This window comes from Monodon monoceros, unplaced genomic scaffold (genome assembly GCF_005190385.1).
Source record: "Monodon monoceros isolate NGI ecotype Baffin Bay Population unplaced genomic scaffold, NGI_Narwhal_1 Super_Scaffold_18, whole genome shotgun sequence".
Taxonomy (NCBI): Eukaryota; Metazoa; Chordata; class Mammalia; order Artiodactyla; family Monodontidae; genus Monodon; species Monodon monoceros.
In genome coordinates this window covers 150,891,508-150,915,568 of record NW_021703774.1, presented here as the reverse complement: position 1 = coordinate 150,915,568, position 24,061 = coordinate 150,891,508, and the positions used below count along the sequence as shown (strand labels likewise).

At 54.8% G+C, this 24,061-nt stretch overlaps 1 protein-coding gene across 1 annotated transcript; it reads right to left on the bottom strand.

Annotated features, from left to right (window-relative positions):
• Nucleotides 1-2,625: 2,625 nt before the first annotated feature.
• Nucleotides 2,626-23,668, bottom strand: RSPO1 (R-spondin 1). The gene is made up of 6 exons (XM_029229924.1): nucleotides 23,427-23,668; nucleotides 17,611-17,985; nucleotides 6,763-6,954; nucleotides 4,575-4,724; nucleotides 4,093-4,281; nucleotides 2,626-3,385 (listed from the first exon to the last, which is right to left on the bottom strand). Exons 2-6 carry the CDS (start codon nucleotides 17,702-17,704, stop codon nucleotides 3,222-3,224), a joined length of 789 nt encoding a protein of 262 aa, XP_029085757.1. The 5' UTR covers nucleotides 17,705-17,985; nucleotides 23,427-23,668; the 3' UTR covers nucleotides 2,626-3,221.
• Between the last annotated feature and the right edge of the window lie 393 nt (nucleotides 23,669-24,061).

The window sequence follows — 24,061 nt, the reverse complement described above, 5'->3', positions numbered from 1 at the left end:
TTTGCTCCTATAAGAGCTGTCCCTCCCCACAGAGTCTTTCAGTACTGATTTCCCCTTCTCTCTCCTGTGTGTTCAACCTCTTCCTCTTAACTGGACGCTTCCCAGCAGGTTTTAAATATTTTCAAATCTTTCCCACCTAAAAAAAGAAAGACACTCTCTTGAGCCATATCTCTTTCTAGCCCCTGTCTTACTTCTCTGTCTCTCGGCTAAACTTCTGGAAAGAATTTGTGCTGAATTCTGCCTCCATCACCTTCTCCAAACAGCTCTGGCTGAGGCCACTACTGGTGCACATGTTGTAAGTCAGTGGTCAGTTCCCAGGCCTCGTTTATTTGCATCTAGCAGCTTTTGGTCCTCTTGATCTCCCCTCCTGCTTGCTGGCTTCTGGGACGTGACACTCCCTTGGTTTTTCCTTTGCCTGCTTGTTCTCTGACTCTTCTGCCAACCGATCCTCTGTTATCTGATCTTTATCTTTGGAGGGCCCAGAGCTGGGTGCTGAGGCCTCTCTTCACCCAGGGTTCTTCCCAACCCACAGCCCCAGTGATCTTCTCTACGCCAGTTGGCATTCCAGCTCAGACGTCCCCTGTGCACTCTAGACCCGTATCTGTGTCAACGCAATGTCTACCCACCCTCGTCACCAGGATGTCTCATGGGCACCTCAAACTCTACAGGGTCAAAACCAAAGTTTTGGTCTTCTTTCTCCTTCCAAACTGGTCTTCCTCACGAGTTCCACATCTCGGAACACAGCACCATCCTCTGTCTGGATGTTCAAGCCAGAAATGGGGACGTCGTCCTTGACACCTCCCTCTCCCTTTCTCCCCTTTTCCATGTCCGGTTTATCACCAAACTCTGCCAACTTTATTTTCCAGATACCTCTGATTGTGTCCTCTTCTCTCCATTTCCACTGTCACCACCACATCTCACCTGGATGACAGCAACAGCCTCCTGAACAACTTCCCGAAAATCTGTCGTCTATACAACGGCCGACATGATCAGACTTGCCTTTTGCAAATCTGGTCCTGTGGGCTGGCTGCTTAAAACTCTTCAGCGGCCTCTCTTGGCTCTGAGAATAAAGACCCAGCTCTAGGCGACCTTTCTGGGAACGTCTCACCTCTCTTGCCCTCCAGCCCTCCCAGCTGTATTGGCCTTCTTTCAGTTCGTTGAACACCAAGCTCCTGTCTGCCACAGGACACTTGTATGTGCTGTGCCCTCTATCTAGGACTATGCTGTCCAATACAGTAGCCACGAGCCACATACGGCTAGTGAACAATTGAAACGTGGCCAGTGCAACTGAAGAACTGAATTCTTAATGTTATTTCATTTCAATTAATTAAATTAAAATTTTTAAACATATTCAATTCAGTTATCAGAAACTTTTAACCTAGTCTTTAAACACTTTGGGTATGTGAATCTACTTTTCGACTTGAATTTTTATTAAATCAAAATACATATCAAGTATTCCTGGTGAAAATTTAGTGTCCGAATTAAGATACGCTGTAAGTGTAAATATACACACAGAATGTTGAAGACTTAGTTTAAAAAAAGAATGTAAAATATCTCACTAATAATTTTTTATATTGATCACATGTTAAAAAGATAACATTTTGCATATATTTGGTTAAATATAAGATATAATTAAAATTAGCTTCACCTGTTTCTTTTTACGTTTTAAATGTGGCTGTTAGAAAACTGTTAAATGAGATAAGTGGCTCGTATTGTATATCTATTGGACAGCACTGGTCTAGAATGCCTTTCCTTGTCTTTGTGTTAACTCTTATATTTGTCCTTCAGAGCTTGGCTCAAAGGCCACCCCCTCTAAAAAGCTTCCCCGAGATAGGGTCTTTTATTTTTATTTAGTTTTATTTACTTTCATAGCTCTGTGTATGTTTCAGTGGTTGCCTGCCTTTAACTCCTCTCATTTATAATTATACATTTATTCAAATGATTACTTGATTCATGCCTGTTCCCCCACCAACCTCTAAGTTCCATGAGAGCAAGGCACCTGTCTGGCTCCCCTCTGCAAACCAAACATTCATCCAGAACCTGGTGCCCGGATGGCTGCCAGTGGACACTTCAGAACACCACAAGAAGTGATTTTATCCACTGTTCTGCCTTCCCGTCCAACGGTCCCCAACCATCTCAGAGAGCCTGAGCACTCCTTCCCCCTAGAAGTGCCACTATAGCCCTTCAGTGTATGGATTCTACCTCTCCCAGATGGGAAGTCTCCCTTTACAGCTGACCAGAATCTTTCCTGCTGCAAGCTGGCCGAGACCTTTGTTCCATCCTTAGAGGTAATTAAAGCAGTGTTTCTCAAACTTGAATGTGCATGCCAGTCACTTGGAACCTTGTGAAAATGCAGGCTCTGGTTCATCAGGTCTGGGATGGGACCTGAGATTCTCATTTCTAACAAGCTGCCTAGTGATAATGTTGATGCTGGTCCGCAGACCACACTCTGAGTAACAAAGATGTAGAGAACCTGGTTACTGCTCTACATATCCCCCAAGTTTTCTTCCTGCTCTGGACCTTCTGTAAATTAGACCAGGAGGGGTCTCTTGAAATTCATTTCCTGCTCCAGTGTACTCTACCAACCCCATACCCTGAAAAGAAACGTGGTACCTGTGGCTACTGTTGTCATTTGGTTTTCATTTTTAATTTGAAATAAACCTTTAAGCAGTTTTCAGAGTCAGGAAAGCCCTGGTATGGATCATGGAGGTGTAACAATACCCTCCGAAGATAAAGTCACACAGCTGGAGATGCTGAACACCTCTCAAGCTTTGGCTGCTGTCTGCCACACCGGGCTGATCCTATCAGCTCCTCCAGAAGGCTCCACTCTGCAGAGTTTGGGCTTGGACGCTGGAAAATGTTCTCTCTGATGTGCCCACTGGGAGCATCACAAACCAAGTGTGCGCCACTAGGCCCTCTGCAGGGCAGAGATGACCCCTCTGCCTCCCTGCCATGCTGACCCAGTGATGTCCGAGGGACAGAAGTGTCTTCCGGTAACCTCGATTGTGTGTGTGTGTGTGTCCGCGTGTGCGCGTGCACACGTTTGCATGTATGTCAGTTACACGTTTGGACATGGGGTCTGTGTGCACGTATCTGTGTGTACGTGTATGTATGGAGAGTGTGTGTATGCGTTGCCCCCAGTGCTCGAGTTCGGTAAAGCTCTCATCACACAGAGCAGTGCTGGACTCTTTCTGCACGGGCCCGGACGCTGAACAGTGTCCCTAGGTGGACCCCGCAGAGGTGACCGGCCCCACTGTCCCTTGCTGCTGCCGCTGCTGGCCCTTGCGTCTCCGAGCACCGGCGCCCGCCTCCTTGTTCTCCTTCCGGCCGGGGTTCCTGTTGGCATGCTCCCGCCGGCCCTGGCCGCCCTTCCTCCTCTTCTGCCCTGTAAGAGTCAACAAAGGGCGTCCTGACACAGCAGGGAGGCCCTGGGCATGGCCAAGGGCCCCAGGAGGAATGTGGTGAGGAAGCTGGGCGGGGGGAGGTGGGGAGGAGGCCCATAGGCAGCCGGGGTCCCCTCAAGGCCTCCTCTGAGAAGCAGCCACTGCAGAGGGCGCTGCAACATGGGTACTGAGAAGGGGTCCCGTGAGCCTTTTCACCCTGCACCCCTCGATGAACCAGACGCCCTCCTCTTCCTCACGTCTTCCTCAGACCTTTGATCCCAATGGGCCGAGGGCATCTCCCAGATGGTCACTGCAGCTCTCGGGACAGGCAGGACACCTCCCCCCCACCCGCCACTCCTCCACCCCGGGACACTGCCACATCATTGCCACCTGCAGGCTGTGTGACCTTGGACAAATCACTGCACCTCTCTGGGTCTTAACACCCCCTTCTACGTCCCCATCATCTGACCTCTGAGGGCGCTTCCAGTGCCGACATCCACTGGCTCAGAAGAAATGGGGAGGGATAGGGCCATAGCAGCTTCCCGGCCCATCACACAGCTGCGGGGCCCACTCTCTGTCTGGCATGGGTTTGCACAGTATGGGGTCCTGGCCTGAGCCCTCTCCTGGGCCACAGGCAGGAAGCAGAGCGGGTCAGAGCTCTCGTGGCTGTGCTGACCCCCGACCCCAGGGAGGTGAGGCCGCAGCTCACCCTCCGGGCAGGGTGTCCTCCGCCCCGTGCACCTCCGGGTCTCCTTGGTGTCGGAGCAGACGGTGTGGTCCCCCCCAGGGGCGTGCAGCACTCTCCGTGTCCTCTCCTCCGAGCCCCTCCGGAAGCCACAGAGCTGCTTCTTCTTGGAGCACGGCCCCCACAGAGACCACTCGCTCATTTCACATTGCGCTGGCAGGAGGGGAGGGAAGCAAGAGGACAAGGGGGTCACGTCTCCTCCCCTGGCCCCAGGTACCCCAGGGGAGCCCCTCCCATCTGCTTTCAGCCGCAGTCCCAGGCTAGAGGCGTCTTTAGCCCAGAAGGCAGAAGAGTCCTGAGGGGAAGCTCAGAGGGCGGTGGAGATGCGCTTTCGCTGCACAGGGCCCAGCCCACGCTCGCCCTGGCCAGACCCCCCCAGCCCGCCCCTCCTCCGGGGTCCTGGACCCTGGGCCGCAGCGTTTGCCCGCCGCGCCTTCCTGCCTTACCGGGGCTGCTGCACTCCATGGTGCCGTTGGCAGCCGCTGAGCCCTCGGGACAGGCGGGATAGCAGCGGCCCTTGTGCAGGTACAAGCTCTCCTTACACTTGGTGCAGAAGTTGTGGCTGAAGCAGGCCTCACAGTGTTCGATCTTGCATTCTGAGGAGAGGGCCAGATTGGGGGCCTCTGGCTCGGCCGCGGATGGACGCCTCCCCTGGTCCCCGTGGCCACCCAGCCACGCCCACTCACACAGGGCAGGACAGGGGTCTGGGGCTGCAATTACCGCAGGGGAGTCTTGGGACGGAGAGAAAGGAAGGCAAGGGGATGGGGGGAGAGGAGGCCAAAGCAGCCTTTCTTGAGGGCTGGCTGGGACTCTTGCCACGGTCAGCCAACCTCAGCCCCAGCCCAATCCCAGGCCCGAGAGCCCAAGGGGAGGCCCAAGAGAGCCGGTTTCAGAGGAGAGGAGATTAGTGGGGGCGAGAGGAGCGTCCCAGCCTCTCACGGCACCCCGAGGACCACCTAATCAGAGCTGAACCGAGGGATACAATGACACCCCGAGAGTGGCTGTGTGGTCTCCTCTCCCCCTACTGCTGGGCATCCACAGCACCCCAGAGCCCGGTTCTCCTGCTGCCTGGGGCAGCAAGAATCTGCCTGGAGTAGGGGAGAGCAATCCCGGGGCCAATTCCTCTGCCTCTACAAGGCCGGCTTCCAGGAACCACCTTGGTTGGACTCCTGGGTCCCTCCCCGAAGCCCTCCTGCCAGCTGTCCCTCCTCTGGGGAAGTGGTGGGAGGGTGGGTTGCCGGGCTAGGCTAGAAGCTGGAGGGGTCTTTCACAATCTCTCTCCTCCTGGATTGTGGGTGGAGCTGACTTCTCCCCAGTCTCCGCCCCTGAAGCCTGGGATGACAGTTTCCCAGAAGCTGACACAGCCAGGAACGCCCTACCCCAAATCCCTGAGGACCAGGATTCCAAAGGACCAGTCCCAGGGTCCTACCTCCATGCTCACAAGCTTCCCAATGCCACCCCACCCTCCCCTGTGCCTCCTGGCCTCTGATTCCTGGGTTTGGTGGCAGGCAAAATATGAACAAAAGTAAGAATAACAGTAGCTGTTTATTGAGTGCCAGACCCTGAGGGCCTCCACATGCCTCTTACAACAGCCCTAGGGGGGTAAAAGCAAGCAGCCACGTTTTGAAGATGAGGTTTTGAGAGGCTGCGACTTGCCCAAGGTCACACAATGAATAAGCAGCAGAGCTGGGATTAGAATCCAAGTCGGCTGAACTTGGATCAGTCATTTCCCCTGAGACCTCGACGTTATCAGCTATGAAAAGGGTACCATCACTTAAGTCCGTCTCCCTCCAAAGGTGGTTGGGAGGCTCAACTGATAGGAGGTCTGGAAATGCCTTCTAAACTCCAGGGCTCTGAACAGAATGGGAAGGTCACTGACATTGTTTACAGGAGAGTGTTCGCTGCATATGTCCCCCAGCCGAGAGGGAGGCGTGACAGCATGTGTCTTGGAGCATGTGGGACGGTAGCTGGTGCGAGAGAGCGGAGCAGAGTGAGAAGAGTGGGGGGAAAAGGGTGGGGAGAGAAGGCTGACCAGGGCTTGAATTTCCCTGCCCTCAGTGGAGCCAGCAGTGATCTTTTGGTTACGTGTCACAGAGGCACCTTTCTGGCCGCAGTGCAGAGGGAGGGTGGAAGGGACGTGTCACAGAGGCACCTTTCTGGCCGCAGTGCAGGGGGAGGGTGGAAGGGACGTGTCGCAGAGGCACCTTTCTGGCTGCAGTGCAGGGGGAGGGTGGAGGGGACGTGATGGGACCCTGAATAAGACCACGGCAGTGAGGACGGAAAGAAGATGAAGGAGGCACAATTTGGTTATTGGATGGATGGGGTGGGGGCATAAACGAGAGGTTGGCTCTCAGGTCTGTGGCCTGGGTGATGGGTTGGGACACTGAGAGTGACCCAATACAGGTCAGCGCAGGTCTGGAGGGAGGAGATGTGGCTATGGTATGGGTTGGAAACGTGGGTGGGATGTCTGGGGAGAGGTCCGGTCAGCAGCTGGATTTTTAAATCAAGAACTCCCCTCCTCAGTATCCCTCTATTTCTCTTGTAGTCCATCAACAGTTCAAAGCACCGCCCCACCCCACCCCAGCCCCATGTCCAGAGCTTCCGGTGCCCTTACCCAGCCCCGCCCACACTCACTGATGCACTTGTTCATGTCAGGGTTGCGGGCATCAAAGTATCCAGGTGGGCAGGACGGCAAGCAGACGCCCACCTGGCGGATGTCGCTCCTCTCCAGCAAGATGAACAGCTTGGGTGAGCACTTAAGGCAGCCGTTGACCTCCGAACAGAGCTCACAGCCTTTGGCACAGGCCTGGCTCCCCTCGGCGCTGACTGCAAGGATGGAGCAAGGGTGAGAGGCAGCTGTGGGAGAGACCTCCATCTTTCCCAGAATCCCACAAGGATGGGAAGTGGGTAGACAGGAGTTTCAGCCCGTAGAATGAATGTGCTTCTCAGAAAGCACAGGCCAGGCTGGTAGCTCTCTGCAAGGCTGCTTTATAAACCTCCCCAGTATCTGCTTTCAAGGGAGCTAGCACAGCAAGAGCTGCCACCCACCCTAAATGCCTCTTTAGGTCCAGGTACAACACAAACTCACCCTCCAGGCTTGCTCCATCATCCCCAGAGGAGGCACTGAAGCTGCACCCATCCTGGAATTTACACATTCCCTCATCCCCACCCCCACCCCAGAGGAAGGAAAGCTCAGCCTCAGGTATGGATGGAGGGCTTTCATCCTTGAGAAAATTTTAAGGACGAGAGGCATAATGAGAAAGAGGCCACCTGCCCAGAGACAGGAAGACAGCTGGAATAACCTGCATCTAGAACAGTGCTCTCAAGCAGAGATGAGTCTGCTCCCCAGAGGACATTTGGCAAAGTCTAGAGACGTTTTGATTATCACACTGGGGGGGGGGCGGGGGGGGTTGCTAGTGGCATCTGGGGGACAGAGGCCAGGGAGGCCGCTAAACATCCTACGATGCCGGGGGGCAGCTCCTACAAAAACAATGTGGCCCAAGATGTCAAAGGTGCTGAGGTTGGAACCATCCTTTGAGCCAACGTGGTCCCCAGCCCCAGCGTCGAGTCTCAGACCTTTGATCTTGTTTCCTCATTCACTTGTTCAACCAACACTCACCTGGCCCCTCCCAGGTACCATGTGCGGTGTGAGTGCTGGCGACGTGCAGGGAAAGACGCCCGGCCAAGCTGAACTAATCTCTCAGGGGTGCAGACAGACCCGCAACCAGGAACATGCTGGCAGCCACAAGGCCAAGCGATAGAGGACCCAGAAATAAGGGAGGAAGGAGTCACAGAGGAGGTACCATTTGGGCCAGCTGTTGAAGAATAAGTAGTGATTTGTCCATTGGGAAGTGGAGACAAGGGCCCTCCAGGGGCAAGACCACAGAGGTGCAGAATGACCCCAAGGGAATTGCGGATAATTTGGAGTACGAGGGAAAGATATGGTGTCCTATCAGGAGGGGCCTTTTATATCATGCCAATGGACTTGAATTCCATCCTGTCGGGCAGCATTTCCCAAAGAGTATTCCTTGGAACGTGATTCCCCTAAATGTTCATAGAAGGATGTGGAGAAAAGGCCATTGCACCAGGTGAGACTGAGAACCACCGGGTCCAACAAGTCTAAACAGGATTCTTTACTGCAGGACTTTTTGCAGCCTTTATTAGGCTCCTATGAATTAGAGTGACTCTGTAAAATGGGGAAAGAGTGAACTGCACCTCTGAGACATTTTGGCCACAGAACCCTTGTTTTGCAGAGTTTGGGGGCCATCTTCCTGAGAGCTGATCTGACAAAAGGAAGTCATTGGCAAGTTTTAAGCAGGAGAAACACCCAGTCTGATTTACATGTTGGAAAGCTTCCTCTGCAGCCTGGGGAGAGACCAGAGACTAGAGGACCTTTAGGGAGGAAGCTAACCTGATCATCCAGGTGAGAAAGATGAGAAAGTCTTAAACCAAGTTCTGTTCAGGGGAGATAAAGAGAAAACGATCTGAGAGTTGCTTAGGGGAAGCAATCAGTGTGGTCATGGTGACCAAGCGTAGCGGGAGGAGGCTGCGGTGCTTCCCGGGGTTCTGGCATAGGGGATGAGTGGGGCCAGTCACTAAAAGAGGAACCAGGCAGCGAGGTGCTGTAGATACAGGCTGGAGGCAGAGAGCCAGGGGAATCAGAACAGAGATGGCCAGGGGTCGTGCTGCAACGGAGGACCCAGAGCTCAGGCTGTGGCAGGCACTGCTCTCAGTGCTTTACAAGTATTAACTCATTTGAGCCTCACAACCCATGAGGGGGGTACTACTACTTTTATTTCATCCTCTTTCTCACAGATGAGGAAATGGAGAGGTCGAATTACTTAAACAAGGCTTCACCGCCAGTACGTGTTCCAGGCAGAGGGGACAAAGTTTATGAAAGCCAGGGGGTAGGACAATACAAGGTGACATGCAAACTGAAAGCATGGTCAGACTGATTTTTTTAAATAGAGAATTTATTTATTTATATAGAGTCAACGTTACCATTTAATTAATCAATGAATTTAAAACTTAATATCGGGGCTTCCCTGGTGGCGCAGTGGTTGAGAGTCCGCCTGCCGATGCGGGGGACACGGGTTCGTGCCCCGGTCCGGGAGGATCCCACGTGCCATGGAGCGGCTGGGCCCGTGAGCCATGGCCGCTGAGCCTGCGCGTCCGGAGCCTGTGCTCCGCCGCGGGAGGGGCCACAGCAGTGAGAGGCCCGCGTACCGCAAAAAAACCCACAAAACTTAATATCATTCTTGTTGGTTGGGTCATTGTAAGAGAAAAAAGAAAGGCTCCAAATGTGGTGTCGAAGTTATGAGGGAGCCCCCTTGGGATTAGTTTTCTACTTCGGGCCATTATTCAGCTGTATTACAAATTAATGTCACTATAGATTTTAGTACCACTTTTACTTCAAAGATATGAAGTTGTCTATACTCCAGGTTTTTATTTAAGTCACTATTGAAATGAATTCTCCTTCTGGGTTTTTGTCTTGGTTTCAAAGACCAAAGTCATCCAGGTGTCCCAGCTGTGGGCCTCTATCACTAGGCTCCCGTAACTCATTTATTCCTTCCTTATCACTACTGTTAAGGACAGATTTGCAAAGGGCCTTCTCAGAATCCTGCTGCCCGCCCCCCACTCAACCAACAACAGATCTCTGTGTGCATCTGCCTTCAGAGCTCTCAGTGACATGCAAGAGAAAGTGTGGTCCGTGGGGGATCTGAAATTAGTTCAGCGTGGCTGGTGTGTGGAGTGAGTGGAGAGGGAAGCAGGGGCCAAAGGAGGAACAGCCTCAAACCCTTATAAAGGAGTATGGACGTTACCCTAAAGGCCATGAGGAATCCCCGGGGGCTTTAAAACAGGAGACATGGCCAGGATTCCAGTTTAGAAAGATCACTCTGTGGTGTGGAGACCAGATTGTAGGGATGGCAAACCTGGAGGGAGGAGGACTCCCAGGTTCAAAGAGATGGAGCTGAACCAAGAGGATGGACAGGTGTAGACACAGGTGAGATATTCAGACGGTAGAATCAATGAGAATCAATGAGACTAGGTGATGAACTCTCACTCCCCTGGGGTGAGAGCCCGGGGAAAGCACATGTCAAGGGTGATGCCTAGGCGTTGGGCTTGGGTGGTGGGGTAGCCGTTGGTCCTTCACCAAGAGAGGGCCCACAGGAGGAAGAGCAGATCTGGGTGGAGGAAATGATGACTTGTGTTGAGTTTGTGGTTCTCATGAGACATCCGGGGGGAGGTGTCTACTAGGCAGCTGAACCTGTGGGTCTGGAAGTCAAGAGAAACATTTTGCCTGGAGATGGAGACACGGAGCCTTTAATATAAAACAGTCATCAAAGGCCTTGAGGTCTGTGAGATGACTAGGAGAGAGGGTACAGACAGTGAGAAAAGGCATTAGCCATTGAAGAGAAGGACAGAAAAAGAAGGGCCAACTAAGGGGCTGAGGAGGACCCAGACAGGTAGGGACACTCAGAAGCTTGCTGCATCACGGAAGCCAAGAGAAGAGGACACTCAAGGGGGGAGCGGGGAGTCCAACGCCAAACGTTTCTGAGATGTCACGTAAGAAATCAGCCACAAACAGCCACAAATCCGCCACGTAAGGAATGGCATCCCTGGTGGGGGTGGAGAGTGGAGGGCAGTGGCTGAAGGGTAAAGGAAGGTGAGGAAAGAGAACCATCTCATTCAAGAGACTGGCTATGGAGAAGGGAGAGAACTCAGGGATCCGTCCTGGGAGCCATCATTGGGGGCTAAATCCGTGGGAGAGGAAAGCGTCCTGGGGGAAGGAGCTGTGCAGCTTGAGAAGAGGATCAAGAACTGCGGCCCGGGCAGTACTCGCATTCAACACACAAGTAGAGGAAGGTGCCCGGAAAGAAGCTGAGAAGGAATAGCTGGAGAGATGGAAGGACATTGACGGGGGTGGGGGATGGAAACCGAGTGGAAAAGGGCGAGATCTGTGGGGACCGGGGCTGGGAGGAGACCGTGAGTGGGGAGCCCTGGGCAAATCTACAACATGTGCACTAAGAGGTGATTGGGTGACCTCAACAAAGGCAGTTTGGTGGAGTGGTGGGATGCCAGCCAAACCACAGGGGGCTGAAGAGTGAGTGGAGGGGATAGAGGTGTGGGGGGGGTAAAGTGAGGAGAGGGACAGAGGGGGTCAGGGAACACAGACAGAAAGGAGAGACCAGCTGGGGGTGGGGAATGTGATCACAAGACAGAGGCAGGGTGAAGTGATGGAGTGAAGACCCAAGGATATGAGAGGGTCAAGATACAGAGCTCAGGTGGTAAGACAGGCCTTGAGGCTTGGGGCTGGGGTCAGGGACAAGAGACTAGGGAGCTGAGCTCCATGAGGTTTGGGGGCTCAGGAAGGGAGAGTGGTGCTCAGCAAGGAGGAGAGGTGCTTGGTGATGGGCAGGGGCAGTCCGATGAGGAAAGAGACACTTATCAAGGGGAATGGGAACCAAAGGGTGTTCTCGGCTTAGTGAGGCGAATAGATGGGCAGCGAGCGGATGGAAAGCCAGAGTGGAGGGGGCTCTGTGTGTGCCGGGGTCGGGGGTGTCCAAGGAAGATGCTGGGTATGGGCAGAGGTTACATAATGATTCAAAGGGAGAAACAGGCTCATTCATTCCACAGACGTTCACCGCACACCTAACACGTGTCAGAACTGCTAGGAACTGGGGATGTGGAGATGTAGCAACAAACGCCCGCCTAGGGCTGGCTGCACACTGTGGGGACTAGGAGCGATGAAGGGCGTGCCCTTATGCGGCAGGCTAGGTGAAGAGGGCGTGCAGACAGGAGAAACAGCCTGTGCAAAGGCTCTGAGGCACTGACCATCCGAGGGCATCCACAGAATGGAAAATAGGGCTTTAGCCTATTGACAGGGAAAGGGACCTCAGAAGGGCGTGGTCAGATTCACAATCTGAAATGCTGCCTCGGGCTTCTGTGCCCCTGGCAGGAGGGTTGCGTGCAGGGGAGGCAGCCTGGCAGGGCTGGAGCCTGGCTGAGGATGGGTGGGCTCAGTGATGGGGAGGGCGCTCGGGGAGCTGATGGAGCCTCCTTCCAAGCTCTTCACAAAACCCCCTCATGCCGTTCTGCCCTTCCCACCCCCACCCTACTGCCCCCACTCGCAGGCACTCAGTGGAGCCTGAGTGCATGAGCCAGGAAGGCAAGGCTGTGTCCTCCTCCCTTCCCTGGTGCTTCTCGCCCCCTTCATCCCCATGCAAACCCCTTTCGGGCTGATGTTTCTACAGTCAGGCCTTGCCCCAGGGTGGCTCAGCCCCCACCCCGCTGACGAATGGCTTCTGGCCACAGTGCCTGCTCTCCAGGGACTTCATTTCTCCCAGGTCCCCAACTTTCTCATCTCGAGATCCTTCCAAAGCCCCAATTCTGATGGTGTCACACCCCTGCCTAAAACCTATCAATAGCTCCCTATTGGCTGCAGAATTAATACCCCACTCTTCCACCTGGCCTAAAAATCTTCCATAGGCAGATCCCATCCACCTCATCTCTTCACACTACCTCTAAGCAATATGGAATTATTTTTGTTCCTCTGAACACATCACACTACTTCACATCTCTGTGCCTTTGCTCAAGTTGGTCCTTCTGCCTGGAACACCCTCTGCCTCCTCTTGAGCTTAACTCTTTCAAGCCTCAGAACTAAGGTCACCTCTTACAGGAAGTCTCCATTGATCTCACCTCCATGTAAAATCTGGATGGAGTATTTCTGTGTGTTCCCTGCCCCCAGTACTTGAATCCATCATGGTAGACGTCACCTTGTGTCGTTATTATCTGTTAATATGTCTTTGCTTCTCATTAGAAAGAGCTTTGGAGGGTGGAGCCTGTCTTGTTTCTGAATGGGAGCCCAGTAAGGGGTGAGGCTCCACAGAATGTAGGGCTGAGGATGTGATGAGTGAGGCAGAGGCTCAGGGAGGGGGTTATACGGATGGAGCTTACTGGGGGGCTTGATAAAGTGTGGGGAGCAAGACAGGATAGGAATGAGGAGTTACGGGGGGTTGGGTGAAGGTCAATGCCAAGGGAGGGGAACTCTCCATGACCCAGAGGAGGGCTGACCTTTGTTTGGGGGTGGTATCTAGTCTTGGAGGAATTAGACTCGGTGAGAGAGCCCGGAGTTAAGTGGGTGGGGGCAAGGGCAGGGCAGGGGGGGTGACAGGAACTGACACCTCGCTGAGCGTGTTGAGGCCACATGCTCTCCCAGGAGATGTGCCCATTCCTGGTGCCCTGGGCACATCCCCCGGGAAGATCCGGCATCCTTTAACTCAGCTGTGAGCTTAGTTTAGACCTACACTTTTTCCTCGACTGGGCCCAAATAGACTTTAACTGGCCTGTTTGCCTCCCATCTCGAGCCACCTCCCCTCGCCCTGTCCTGCAGCCACACCACACTGCTCCCCTAATTCAGACCTCTCCGTGGGTCCTCATTACCCACAGCTCAAGTCAGGTCAAGGGCCAGCTCCTCAGCCTGGCGGGTACCAAGCGCTCCACCCTCCGACCTCTGCCCACTTGTGCGGCATCGCTCCCAGGATGCTCCCTCAGCCCAGGCAGCTTTCGTTGCTCTACCCTGATGGGCATTCAGCTTTTTGTTTTAACAGCACAACCCTTCTTTTCAGTAGAAAAGAGCATCCACGTACAACACAGAATGAGCAGAGCGGCTCCAGTGAAAACCTCAGGGCTCCCTAGAACTGCACCCAGAAACCACTCCTCTAGCTACCCCTAGCTGCACCCCATTTCCTGCACAGTCTGTGCCGCGTCCCAACTCCTCACCTTCGGACAGGCTGGTCGCCTGCCTGGAGTGCCCTCTGCCTCCCCCACCCCCCCACTCCCTTGCCTGCACATCAACTTCATCTTTAAAATCACATCTCAGGAGTCACTCCCTCTGGGCCCTCGCAGCCCTCGTGGTTCCTTTCCACATCCTCCACGCCAGGTTAAATTGCCTCTTCCCCCTTCACCCACGGGCTCCTCATGACCCGTCTCTGCCACCCGGGGCCGGGCTCTGGGGGTTCGCAACGGGCGAGTGGGGAATGGCCCAAGGAGTGAATGGGGCTTCAGCCAGGGAAGAGGGATTCTACAGATGGTTAGTGGCGGAGGGGAGGAAGGCTCCAGTTGGAGGACGGGGCAGTGAGAAGGGGCAAAAAGGGGAGTCCAGAGAAAGACAAATATGATATGATATCCTTACATGTGCAATCTAAAAAAGTGGTACCAATGAACATATTTACAAAACAGGAATAGAGTCACAGCTGTAGAAAACAAACTTATGGTTACCAAGGGGGAAGGGGAGGGGAGGGATGAATTGGGAGATTGGGATTGACATATATACACTACTATGTATAAAATAGATAACTAATAAGGACCTGCTGTATAGCCCAGGGAAGTCTACTCAGTGCTCTGTGGTGACTTGCACGGGAGGAGAATCTGGAAGAGAGTGGATTTATGTACACGTGTGGCTGGTTCACTTTGCCGTGAGGCGGAAGCTAACACAGCATTGTGGATCAACTATATTCCAATAAAAATTAATTTAAAAAACGGGGAGTCCAGCTTCTGGAAGAGTCAGGGTTCAGTGAAGGAATGCAGGCTTCATGGGGGGCAGGACTGAGTGAAGGGACCCAGGAATCAGATGGGAGAAGGGTCTCAGTAAGGGGAGGGGCACTCAGTGAGAGGCATGGTGAGGGAAAGATGGCTCCGTGATGGGCAGGAAATACAGGTGGGGAGGCGGTCAGCAGAGGGCAAGGGCCAGTGAGGGTGAGTGAAGAGAGGGTTAGGGGAGGGGAGGTGTCCTCAGTGAGTGGGACAGGAGGAGGACGCCCTGTCAGGGTTTAGGACTCACAGCTAAACTTCTCCCCTCTCTGCAGGGACACCATCTCTCAGACCTAAGATCACACATTTCTGGGCTCAAAACTGGTGTGTGGCTCTGGATCAGGGCTATACTGGGTGGCTTCTGGTGGCCCCACTGGCATGCAGTCACGGGATGGCAGCGTCGACAGACCTGAGGCTCATATACACAGCAAGCCTGCCTCTGCCCCCCAGGCTGCCCACTGCCCTTGCACGTGCTGGGGGCCAGAGCAGCCACACGTGCTGTCTCCATCCTTTCTTCCCTCCTCCACTCCCATGGAAACCCTGGGGCAAAATGGTCCACACGTTGTTTATACAATAATGACACGCATCGAAAAGAGCGGATATATGTATATGTATAACTGATTCACTTTGCTGTATACCTGAAACTAACACAACATTGTAAATCAACTATACTCCAATAAAAATTTTTTAAAAAGTGCTTTCTGGTGGCGCAGTGGTTGAGAGTCTGCCTGCCGATGCGGGGGACACGGGTTCGTGCCCCGGTCCAGGAAGATCCCACATGCCACGGAGCGGCTGGGCCCGTGAGCCATGGCCGCTGAGCCTGCGCGTCCGGAGCCTGTGCTCCGCAACGGGAGAGGCCACAGCAGTGAGAGGCCCGCGTACCGCTAAAAAAAAAAAAAAAAAAAAAAAAACACGACATGCATCCTGACCATACAGAGCTTGATATTTCACAAAGGTTTCACAATATGTGTACCTATTATCTCATGTAACCCTCACTGTATTCCTATACAATCACACTTGCAGCTTTATGGTTATAATTTCACAAATATTGCCTAGCAACGTCTACCCCCATATCCCCCCCGAGCCTCTGTCCATTTTGGACCCTCGTTGCATCTTGAGTCTTTCCCACACCTCTCCCCAACCTCGTCGCATCCTTGATGGTGATCGAGGATGTCTGTCAGTGACACCGTTTGGTAATAAACACTGGGCTAAATGCTGTCGAGGCTGGGAGATGTGGCTCTATCAAAAGTGGGCACATCAAAATCGCTGCATTTGACTGGCTGTTGCTGGGAGTGGCCCATTCTGATGGCCAGACCAGTACTTTTCTCTTTTTTTAGTGCAAGAGATGAACCCAGGTCTTCTGACCCCCCCCCCGGTGTAGGTGAGTGTGCGGCTCACCAGTGGAAGCGTGACCACTAGTGCACATCACATGAGAATGAGTGGCCTCTCGCATTCTTTCTCTCCTCTCGGAAATGCAGGAGACTGATTATAAATCACTAAACCGCATCTGGCCCGTGGAGTCCAAAATACTGGCCACAACAGATGAGAAGGGAGGAAAATCAAGGCCTCACTGCTGATTGAACCTAACCGTCTCTAATTGTTTGTTAAGCCAGGGATTTTCAGCTTCACCAGTTCTCTGAGCTTCTCTCTCTGGGCTGGGTTCTGGCCTTGGCCACTCCCGTGGAGACCCAACCAAACTCCACTGCCTTTCAACCTTTCCTGGCGGACCTCGGTCGGAAGGCCTCAGAAGTGAAGCAAGAGATGGTCGGACTAGACTTCAGAGGAGCTGTCTGCCTGGGGGCGTGACATCTCTTCCGGGGGATGCTGAGAGACAGATAGGCTTGGGTCGGGCCTCCACCCCACTCCCTGGCACTGTCCCTCACACGCAGTGGCCACTCCCACGACACGATGGCAGGTACTGAACCCCCATCCCTGGAGGCATCAAGTGGAGCATGGGGGACCTGCTCTCAGGACTGCCTAGGATGGGATCCTGGGAGGGACGGCGAGGATGGTGGGGACAGGTAAACTCCTTCAGGCTCTGTTTTCAAGAAGACTGGGCTCACAGGGACCAGGAGACCTGGGTTCCAATACTGACTGTGTGTCCTTTGGAATGTCATCTCTTCCCCTTTCTTAGCCTCAGTTTTCCCATCTGTACAATGACAGGATTTAATTTTTTTAGGCTGTGAAGACCCTTTCCTCCAATGACATCTTACGTGGAATCTTCCCAAAAGCAGGGAAGAGGGAAGCTGCTCTGGTTTGAAGGTGGGGGGGCCAGCCTCCCGCCCATGGCCTCCCCTTCACCCCCCGGCACACATCTCTGAATCCCACTGGGCAGGGTTAAAAACCACTGCAGTGGACTGTCCCACGACCTTCTCTGCTCCATTGTTTCTGCCCCGTGATCTGGGCAGGGACGTCTGTTGCCCACCACGAGGCTGTGTGGGGTTCCTGGCCCCGAGGGGTTAAGGGCTGCACTTCAGACGCCACTAAAAGAAAGGAGCCCTGAACTCCTGTCCATAAAGGGGGGACACAGCACCCCAGGAGCACCGGGCCGGGAAGCACTTCCATGGATACCACACAAAGCTGGTGTTATATCAAAGGGCAGAATCCACAAACTGGACCCTCACAAGAGAGGGGTTAATCTAGAAAGCAGAGTCTACAAAGGGGAAAACAGACAGAGTGAGTAATCTACAGAGTGGGTAATCTCAATAAATTAATCCACAAACTGGATAATCCACAAACAGGATAATCTACTGAGTAATGTAATAGACAAAGTAGAAATCTGCAATGGTCATCATAGAATGAAACGACCAAAGGCCCTAGTCCCCAGACAGCACCCTCACCACCACCACTCCCAAGGCCCACGGTGGTCCAGCCGCATCCGTTACTCACTCCGCCTCTGCCTCTTCCCCTTGATCCCCCGGCTGCCGGCAGCGAGATGCATCCAGCTCAGAACCAGGGCCACCACACACAGCCCAAGCCGCATAGTCACTCGCCAGCTCAGGCCCCTGGTGGGAGGGGTGGTCTCTGGGGGGTGGATGGCACGGGGCTCTTGCTAACGCCTCCGGGGCTGGGTCAGCAGCAGGAGGCCCAGGCCTGGGCTGTATCCCAAATCCACCATAATCTCAGCTGGGGACAGACAGGGTGTGGGGAGCCCACTTCTCCATCAGCCCATAAGGAGGTCCAGAGAGCTTTCCTCAAAGGCACCTTGGGGTGTCACATGGGAGAACTCTTTGTCCTTTAGCAGGGACACCTCCAAAAACCAACCTGTTGGGGGAGGAGAGAGAAGGGTTAATTCTGGGGAAACATGGGGCCCCCCAACCTATGCCACCTATGCTCCCATGCGGTCCCCTACCCAGGAGACTGTGAGAACTCAGAATGTTTGGACATTACAAGTTACCCACCTGGCGCCCCTGTAGGAGAAATCTGCTCCTCTTCCTATCTTGTAAGAGTCCCTAACATGGGATGGGAGTTGGCTACCCAAGTAGTTGGAATATGGTGGACACTCAAATCAAACTTGTGGATCACTGGAAACCAGCTGCCTGGTTTCCGACCTGCCCAATGTTAGGAAGTCCTTCTTTAGGTCTACCCTACAGACTTCATGCTGCAGTAACATCGTGTCTCTTAAAGAGCAGCTCTCTCTGTCCTTCTGTGAGTGACCCTTCAGCCTTCTCTCCCCAGTGCTGAGTCACCAATGTGCCTTTCACCTGCCTGGAGCTAGAGCAGTGGCTCCCGACAAGCTGGCAGACCCTGCATGGCCCTCTGGGCTTGGCGGGAGAAAAGGAAGTAAGGCTTCCCCTGGCCACAGAAACTCTGACACAGCAGGCCCTGCGGGCCTGGCCTTTGTGAAAGGATAAAAGAGGCAGCGACGCCCGCCCTGGCCAGAGACACAGAGAATGGGGATAATCCCCCTGCCCAGCGAGAGCCAGGTCTGTGGACCCGCTGGCCCGGGTGATGGGGGCAGGGGGAGCTGGTCCCTCCCCGGTGAAATGTGTCTGGGAAGTTGGAGCCCAACCTGGGAGTCAGGGGACGAAAACCCACTTCCCACTCACAGTATCGCACACTTTCACAACAGATGCCTGCACGGCCATTGGCCCACACACTTGCTGCACACACACCCACACCCACACAGGGACGGGAGGAAACAGAGAGCCTTAGAGAAGCTTTGTAGATGCCAGAGAAGCATCACCCTCCCACCGGTTGCTTAAGATGCCCTTGGACAAGTCACTTAGCCTCTCTGAACCTCAGTTTCCTCATCTATGAAATGGGGATAAATATTTCACAGGTTTGCTCTGAGAGCCGGCTGAGTTTTGGCTTAACGAATGAGAAAGCTGAAATGCTAGAGCGGAGGTGTCCCTCCCAACCCCGTCCCAATCCTTTCCCCCTTCGCCTCCAGGGAGGCCCCAGGAGAGCCCACCTGCATGGGAGATAAATCATTATCCCACAAGGGAGTTCAGCACTCCCTCCTTGGCCTCTCCCACCGGCTTTGAAGGCCAGACACACTCAAGTGGTTAAGCTGCTTGTGAGAAGTGTTTACATGAGACTGATGGATCCCACCTGGTGCTGTGGCCAGAGCCTGCGGAGATGCCCCCAGCCACCCCCAAGCGCCCCGTCAGCTGCCAGCCCCTACCTGCCCTTCCAGTACTCCCTGCATGAACCGCCAGAGCCTTCCCGCCTTCTCCAGCCCCCACCACACACTTCCATCACCCACAGATTGCAGACGTCTGGCTGAGCTTATCAAACCGGGGTCTTCAGCTCCAAGTACACAATCCCAGACGCTGGCCGTAGAGTATGATGGTTAAGGTCATAAACTTCAGAGTCAGACTGCCTGGCTTTGAATGTTGCCTCTGCTACTCATTAGTTGTTACCTTAGGCTAGTTGCGTAGCTGGTCTGAGCCTCAGTTTCTTTATCTACAAGAGGGTGGTTGTTGTTTTTAGAGCTTAAGTGAGTTAATACATGAAACTGCTCAGAACGGTGCCTGGCACATAGGGACTCAGTAAATGCTGTATTTTCTATGACCAAGACTGCATTTTGTGTCCACCTTCTGATGGCCATCTAAAAAGCAATAGAAAGAGTTTTCATACCATCTGGATACTTATCTTAACACTGAGCACTCTTATGCCATTTCCATATTTGCATTTATCTTTATGGTTGATTGCCTTGGCCCCAGTGATCACTCAGAGTGATAGGGTTAAACTTTAATGGTGGCCTGTCTCAAACTGAGGTCTAAGGACCCCTGGCAGATGCATTCTCAGGGTGCCCTGAGTCCTTAAACTTGACAAACACTGGAGGAAGACCGCATCGGACAAAGCTGGTGTTAAATCCTGAGTGTGTGAGGCTTTGGTCTCACTGTGTGATCAGTAGCCCTGGGTCCTTGGGGTAGAACAGGTCTATGCATCTCTGCACTCCCTCTACCTGCCCGGCACGGTGCCTGGTACTTCAGAGTTAGTGCACAGCAAATGTTATCACCCTTCCTCTCCCTCCCTCTACTTCCCCCTCAGTCCTCCTGGGTCTTAGCTTTCAGTCTGGTCCTTGCCAGGGAGGATCTTCCAACCCACTCCCACCAGTATCCCCATCAAACCATGATCTCAGCAGGGAAATGGGGAGGAGGCTGCAGATCTGAATGTCACTGGAGCAAGTGGCACTGGCCTTCCTTGCCCATCACTGGATAGGAAGAGTTTCAATACAGAATCAACCCTGGAAAGGAGCTAAGAGTTCATTCTATCAGGGATACAAGCAACAAATAGGAGGGACACTGGGTGTGGAGAGGGTGAACTGGAGGGCAAATGTCCCATCCAAAGGGAGCATCTGCTCTTCCATTCCAACTGACAGTTCATAGGCAGAAATATTGGTTCCACGTTGCTAGATCTTCTGATTTTTTAAAAGAGAAGTGGAAAACTCTGAATTTTATGTGATATCTGATTTTAAAGGCAGGACAGGTCTCAGACTAGGAATGCTGCAGTACCAAGCCCCAGAAGGTCACAGGTCCCTGAATCCACATCCTTCCAGAGAGGAGGTCCCTGCCCCCTCCCCCCACCCCATCCCCACACACACATATGCAGTGGGTACACACACACAGACAACCTTGGACCAAGGCTGAGAGAGGGGATAGGAGCTAATGACTCTCTTCTAAGTAGCCTGTCTCTTTTCCCTCGGTTCCTCTGACCCTTTGGCTACATGGCACAGGCAGGTCCTATTTGGAGGCCCATCACTCTGCACCGGCAGAGCCAGCAATGGGAACTGCTGGCAGTGATCAAGGTCTCAGGCATCCATGGGGGTGAGGAGGGGCATGTTGTCTCTGCCAGGGTCGGGGTGAGGGATTCACATTCATGACGTGCCTGCACCACCTGCCGTGCGCCAGGCCCTCACTGACTCCTCACCACAAGGCTAAGAGGAAAGCAGAATTACTCCCACTTTATGGGCACGGACAGGTTAAGGGTCTTGGGGTTACAAACCTAGTCAGTGAGCGAAGGGTTTGCTGCTCAGGACTGGGGATCTGGAGGGCAGAGCAAAAGGCGCAGGGAGCGGAGGGGTGTAGGGCACAACCCAGCTTGGGGAAAGGGTGGAAGGCAGAGGCAGAGGCTGGGGCCCAGGAGAGAGGCCCCACGTGCTAGGTGGTCCGAGGAGGGGAGGACAGACTGGGGAGGGGCGCACGGCTAGGGGTGGTGCTGAGGGCGGGGACTCAGTGCCCCCAGAAGTCTGGATAAACTTTCACCTTCTTCCCTGCAACTCTATTTGGATAAATCGGTACCCGGTCCGGGGCCGGATACAGACCCAGAAATGTAAACCATCCAGATAATTTCTCCTTAGCCCTCCCCAGGACCAGCTACGGGTGGAGAGGGCTGGCTGGCGGGGGCAGAAGGATTGCTGGGCTGGGGGCGGGACCTAGTACGTGCCGGCCCGACCTGTCGGGATTAGCGTGTCTGCCGGAGCCAAGCCAGGTGCTGGGGCCGACCGTCCCCCCGCCCCCCAACGCCAAGGGCAGCGGGGAAGGGCTCCTTCGCGCCCCTTCATCACGACTCCAAGCGCTCAGAGCCTTCCTCCGTATTATCGGGAGAGGCCCAACAGGTGCAGGGGGAGGGGAGGTGGACCTGAAGTCCCCCTGACTGCCCCCCAAAATCCAAGAGAACTCTCCAAGTCCAATAGGTGGGTTTCACAAGAAAACCCTTGCCCCAAGCTCGCGCACCCGGAATCCGACCCGGCCCTCCTGGGAGCCGTGGGTTAACAAACAGCCCCCATCTTTCCCCAACCAAGCAAGACCGTCTGTCCCTCAGCCCCCCGAACCCGCGGGACAGTGAGCCGCGCCACCCCGCAGCGCACCGTGGGGGCGCGGCACACACCGCCTGCCACGTCGGACCCGGGCCCGGGCTGCGGCACTGGGGGTGGTAACTAGAGGCCGTGGGACTCGGGGGAATCCGAGGCGAAGACACCAGGAATCAAGAGCTTCTGGATCGGGGGTGCTGGACAATAGGTCTGGTGGATTTGGGGAGTTCAGAACTTCGAGTGAGCACGATCACCGGGGGCTGCCGGGTTGAGGGCAGCCCGAGGCAGCACCGCGAGGAGGCTGCCCACTGGCTTAAGGGATGCCGGGGGTGGGAACGGCAGGATTCGCAGGAGGGACTCCAGAAGGTGCCCTCCCCCGCCCTCGCTGACCCGACAGCAGTCATAAGTCCCCTTGCTCTGGCGGTCTCCCCGCCCCCCCTCCCCCCGCGCTCAGCTCGGTCAAGCCCAGATGAGAGGGCCCACGGCGACCCAGGTCCCAGTGGAAGGGGGCGCTAGGGAGGAGGACGGGGCAGCTCCGTGGGGACTCACCTCCGCGCTGCCAGCCGCGGCGGGGGCAGGCCCGGGAGGGGCGAGGGCGCGGCCGGCTCACCCGCCCGCCGCGGAACTGTCCTGGGCGCCCAGCGCGCCCGCGCTCCGCCCGCCGGTTTCCAAGTTGCTCAATCTGCGGGCGGCTCACGCCCTCCGGGGCCAGCGCCCCACCCGGCGCATCGGTCCTCCGGGGCGGTCCGGTCCGGCCCTCCTCTCCACAGTGCCCCACTCGGCCGATCCGCTCCCGGCTCTCTGCCCGCGCCGGGGCTCTCCGTTGCGCCTCGGCTCCGCCGGAGCTCCCAGCCGGGAGAGGGGCTAGTCCTCCTAGCGCACGAGGGAGGGAATCCCCCCCGCCTTTGCAGTCCCACCCCCGAGCCGGCCCCCCTTCCCGGGATCCGCAGCAAAAAACGGACTGGAGCGCCAGGCCCGGGAGTTCGTAGCCCCCCTCCCGCGCGCACTTGCCCCCAACTGGGGCGCTGCGCTTGGAGCGCAGGGCGGGCACCCGCACACTTGGTCTGGACCCTGGCGCAGACCCTCTGTCCTTGTCTCCTCCCCTTCCCCCACTCCGCATCCTGGGGATTCCACGCAGCCGGAGCACCGGCTGCAGCTCCAGGCATCTTGGGGTCAGAACAGGGCCGGGGAGCCTCTCGAAACCTCAGTTTCCCCATCAGGAACCTGGAAAGTGACAAGGAACAGGCTCAACGGGGCCTGTGGTCCTGGCCACGCCCTCCTCTTCTCAGAGTCAACTCTTCATAGCATCTTCCCAGTTCAGAGGAAATGTGAGGCTATAACGTCCCGGGAACCCAGGTGAGGACCCTCCACTGGGACCTGGTGCAGGAGAGCGAGGCCGATTTTGAAATAAGACGGAGATTCAAATCCCTGCTCCATTACTTACCAGCTGTGTGGCCATGCCTAAGTTACTTAACCTCTCTGAGCTTCAGAGTTCTCATCTGTTTTTTAGGGGCAGTGAAATGAAGGGTGCAAATGCCCGGTAAATGGTAGGGACCCTATGCATGTTTGTGGACTGGGTCTTGAAGGGCTGCAGGCACCTGCAGTGACCCAGATGCTGTTGAAGTCAAGCCTGAAGAAGGGAGGGAGGGAAACACTTCTTAGGGTGGCAAACAGCTGTTTTCCAGCATTTCAGATTGGGTAAAGGGAAATGGGCTAAAACTATAGTTAGCAGGAGTTAAGTTAGAGCAGAAAAGCTATACTGATGGGGGGGGAGGGGAGAGGGGAGGGGGTAGGAGTAATCAAGACAGGCTGTGGAATCTCCTTCTCAGGAGAGGAGGGGGGAGCCCTAACTATGGAGACAAGGGAACAGGGTCTTTTACAGTGACAGGGGCATGGATGGAGTGACCTCTGGTGTGTCCTGATGGCCAGGGAGCAGAGCTGGTGGATGGCCAGAGAAAGTGGAGCGGTTGGGTCCCAAATACCAGGGTTTGGGCTCATTCATCCAGATCCTTGCCAAGTTTGCAGGGGGCAAACAGCCATTTCTGAGTTGGTCCTGGGCCCCCTCCACCCCTGCTCTCC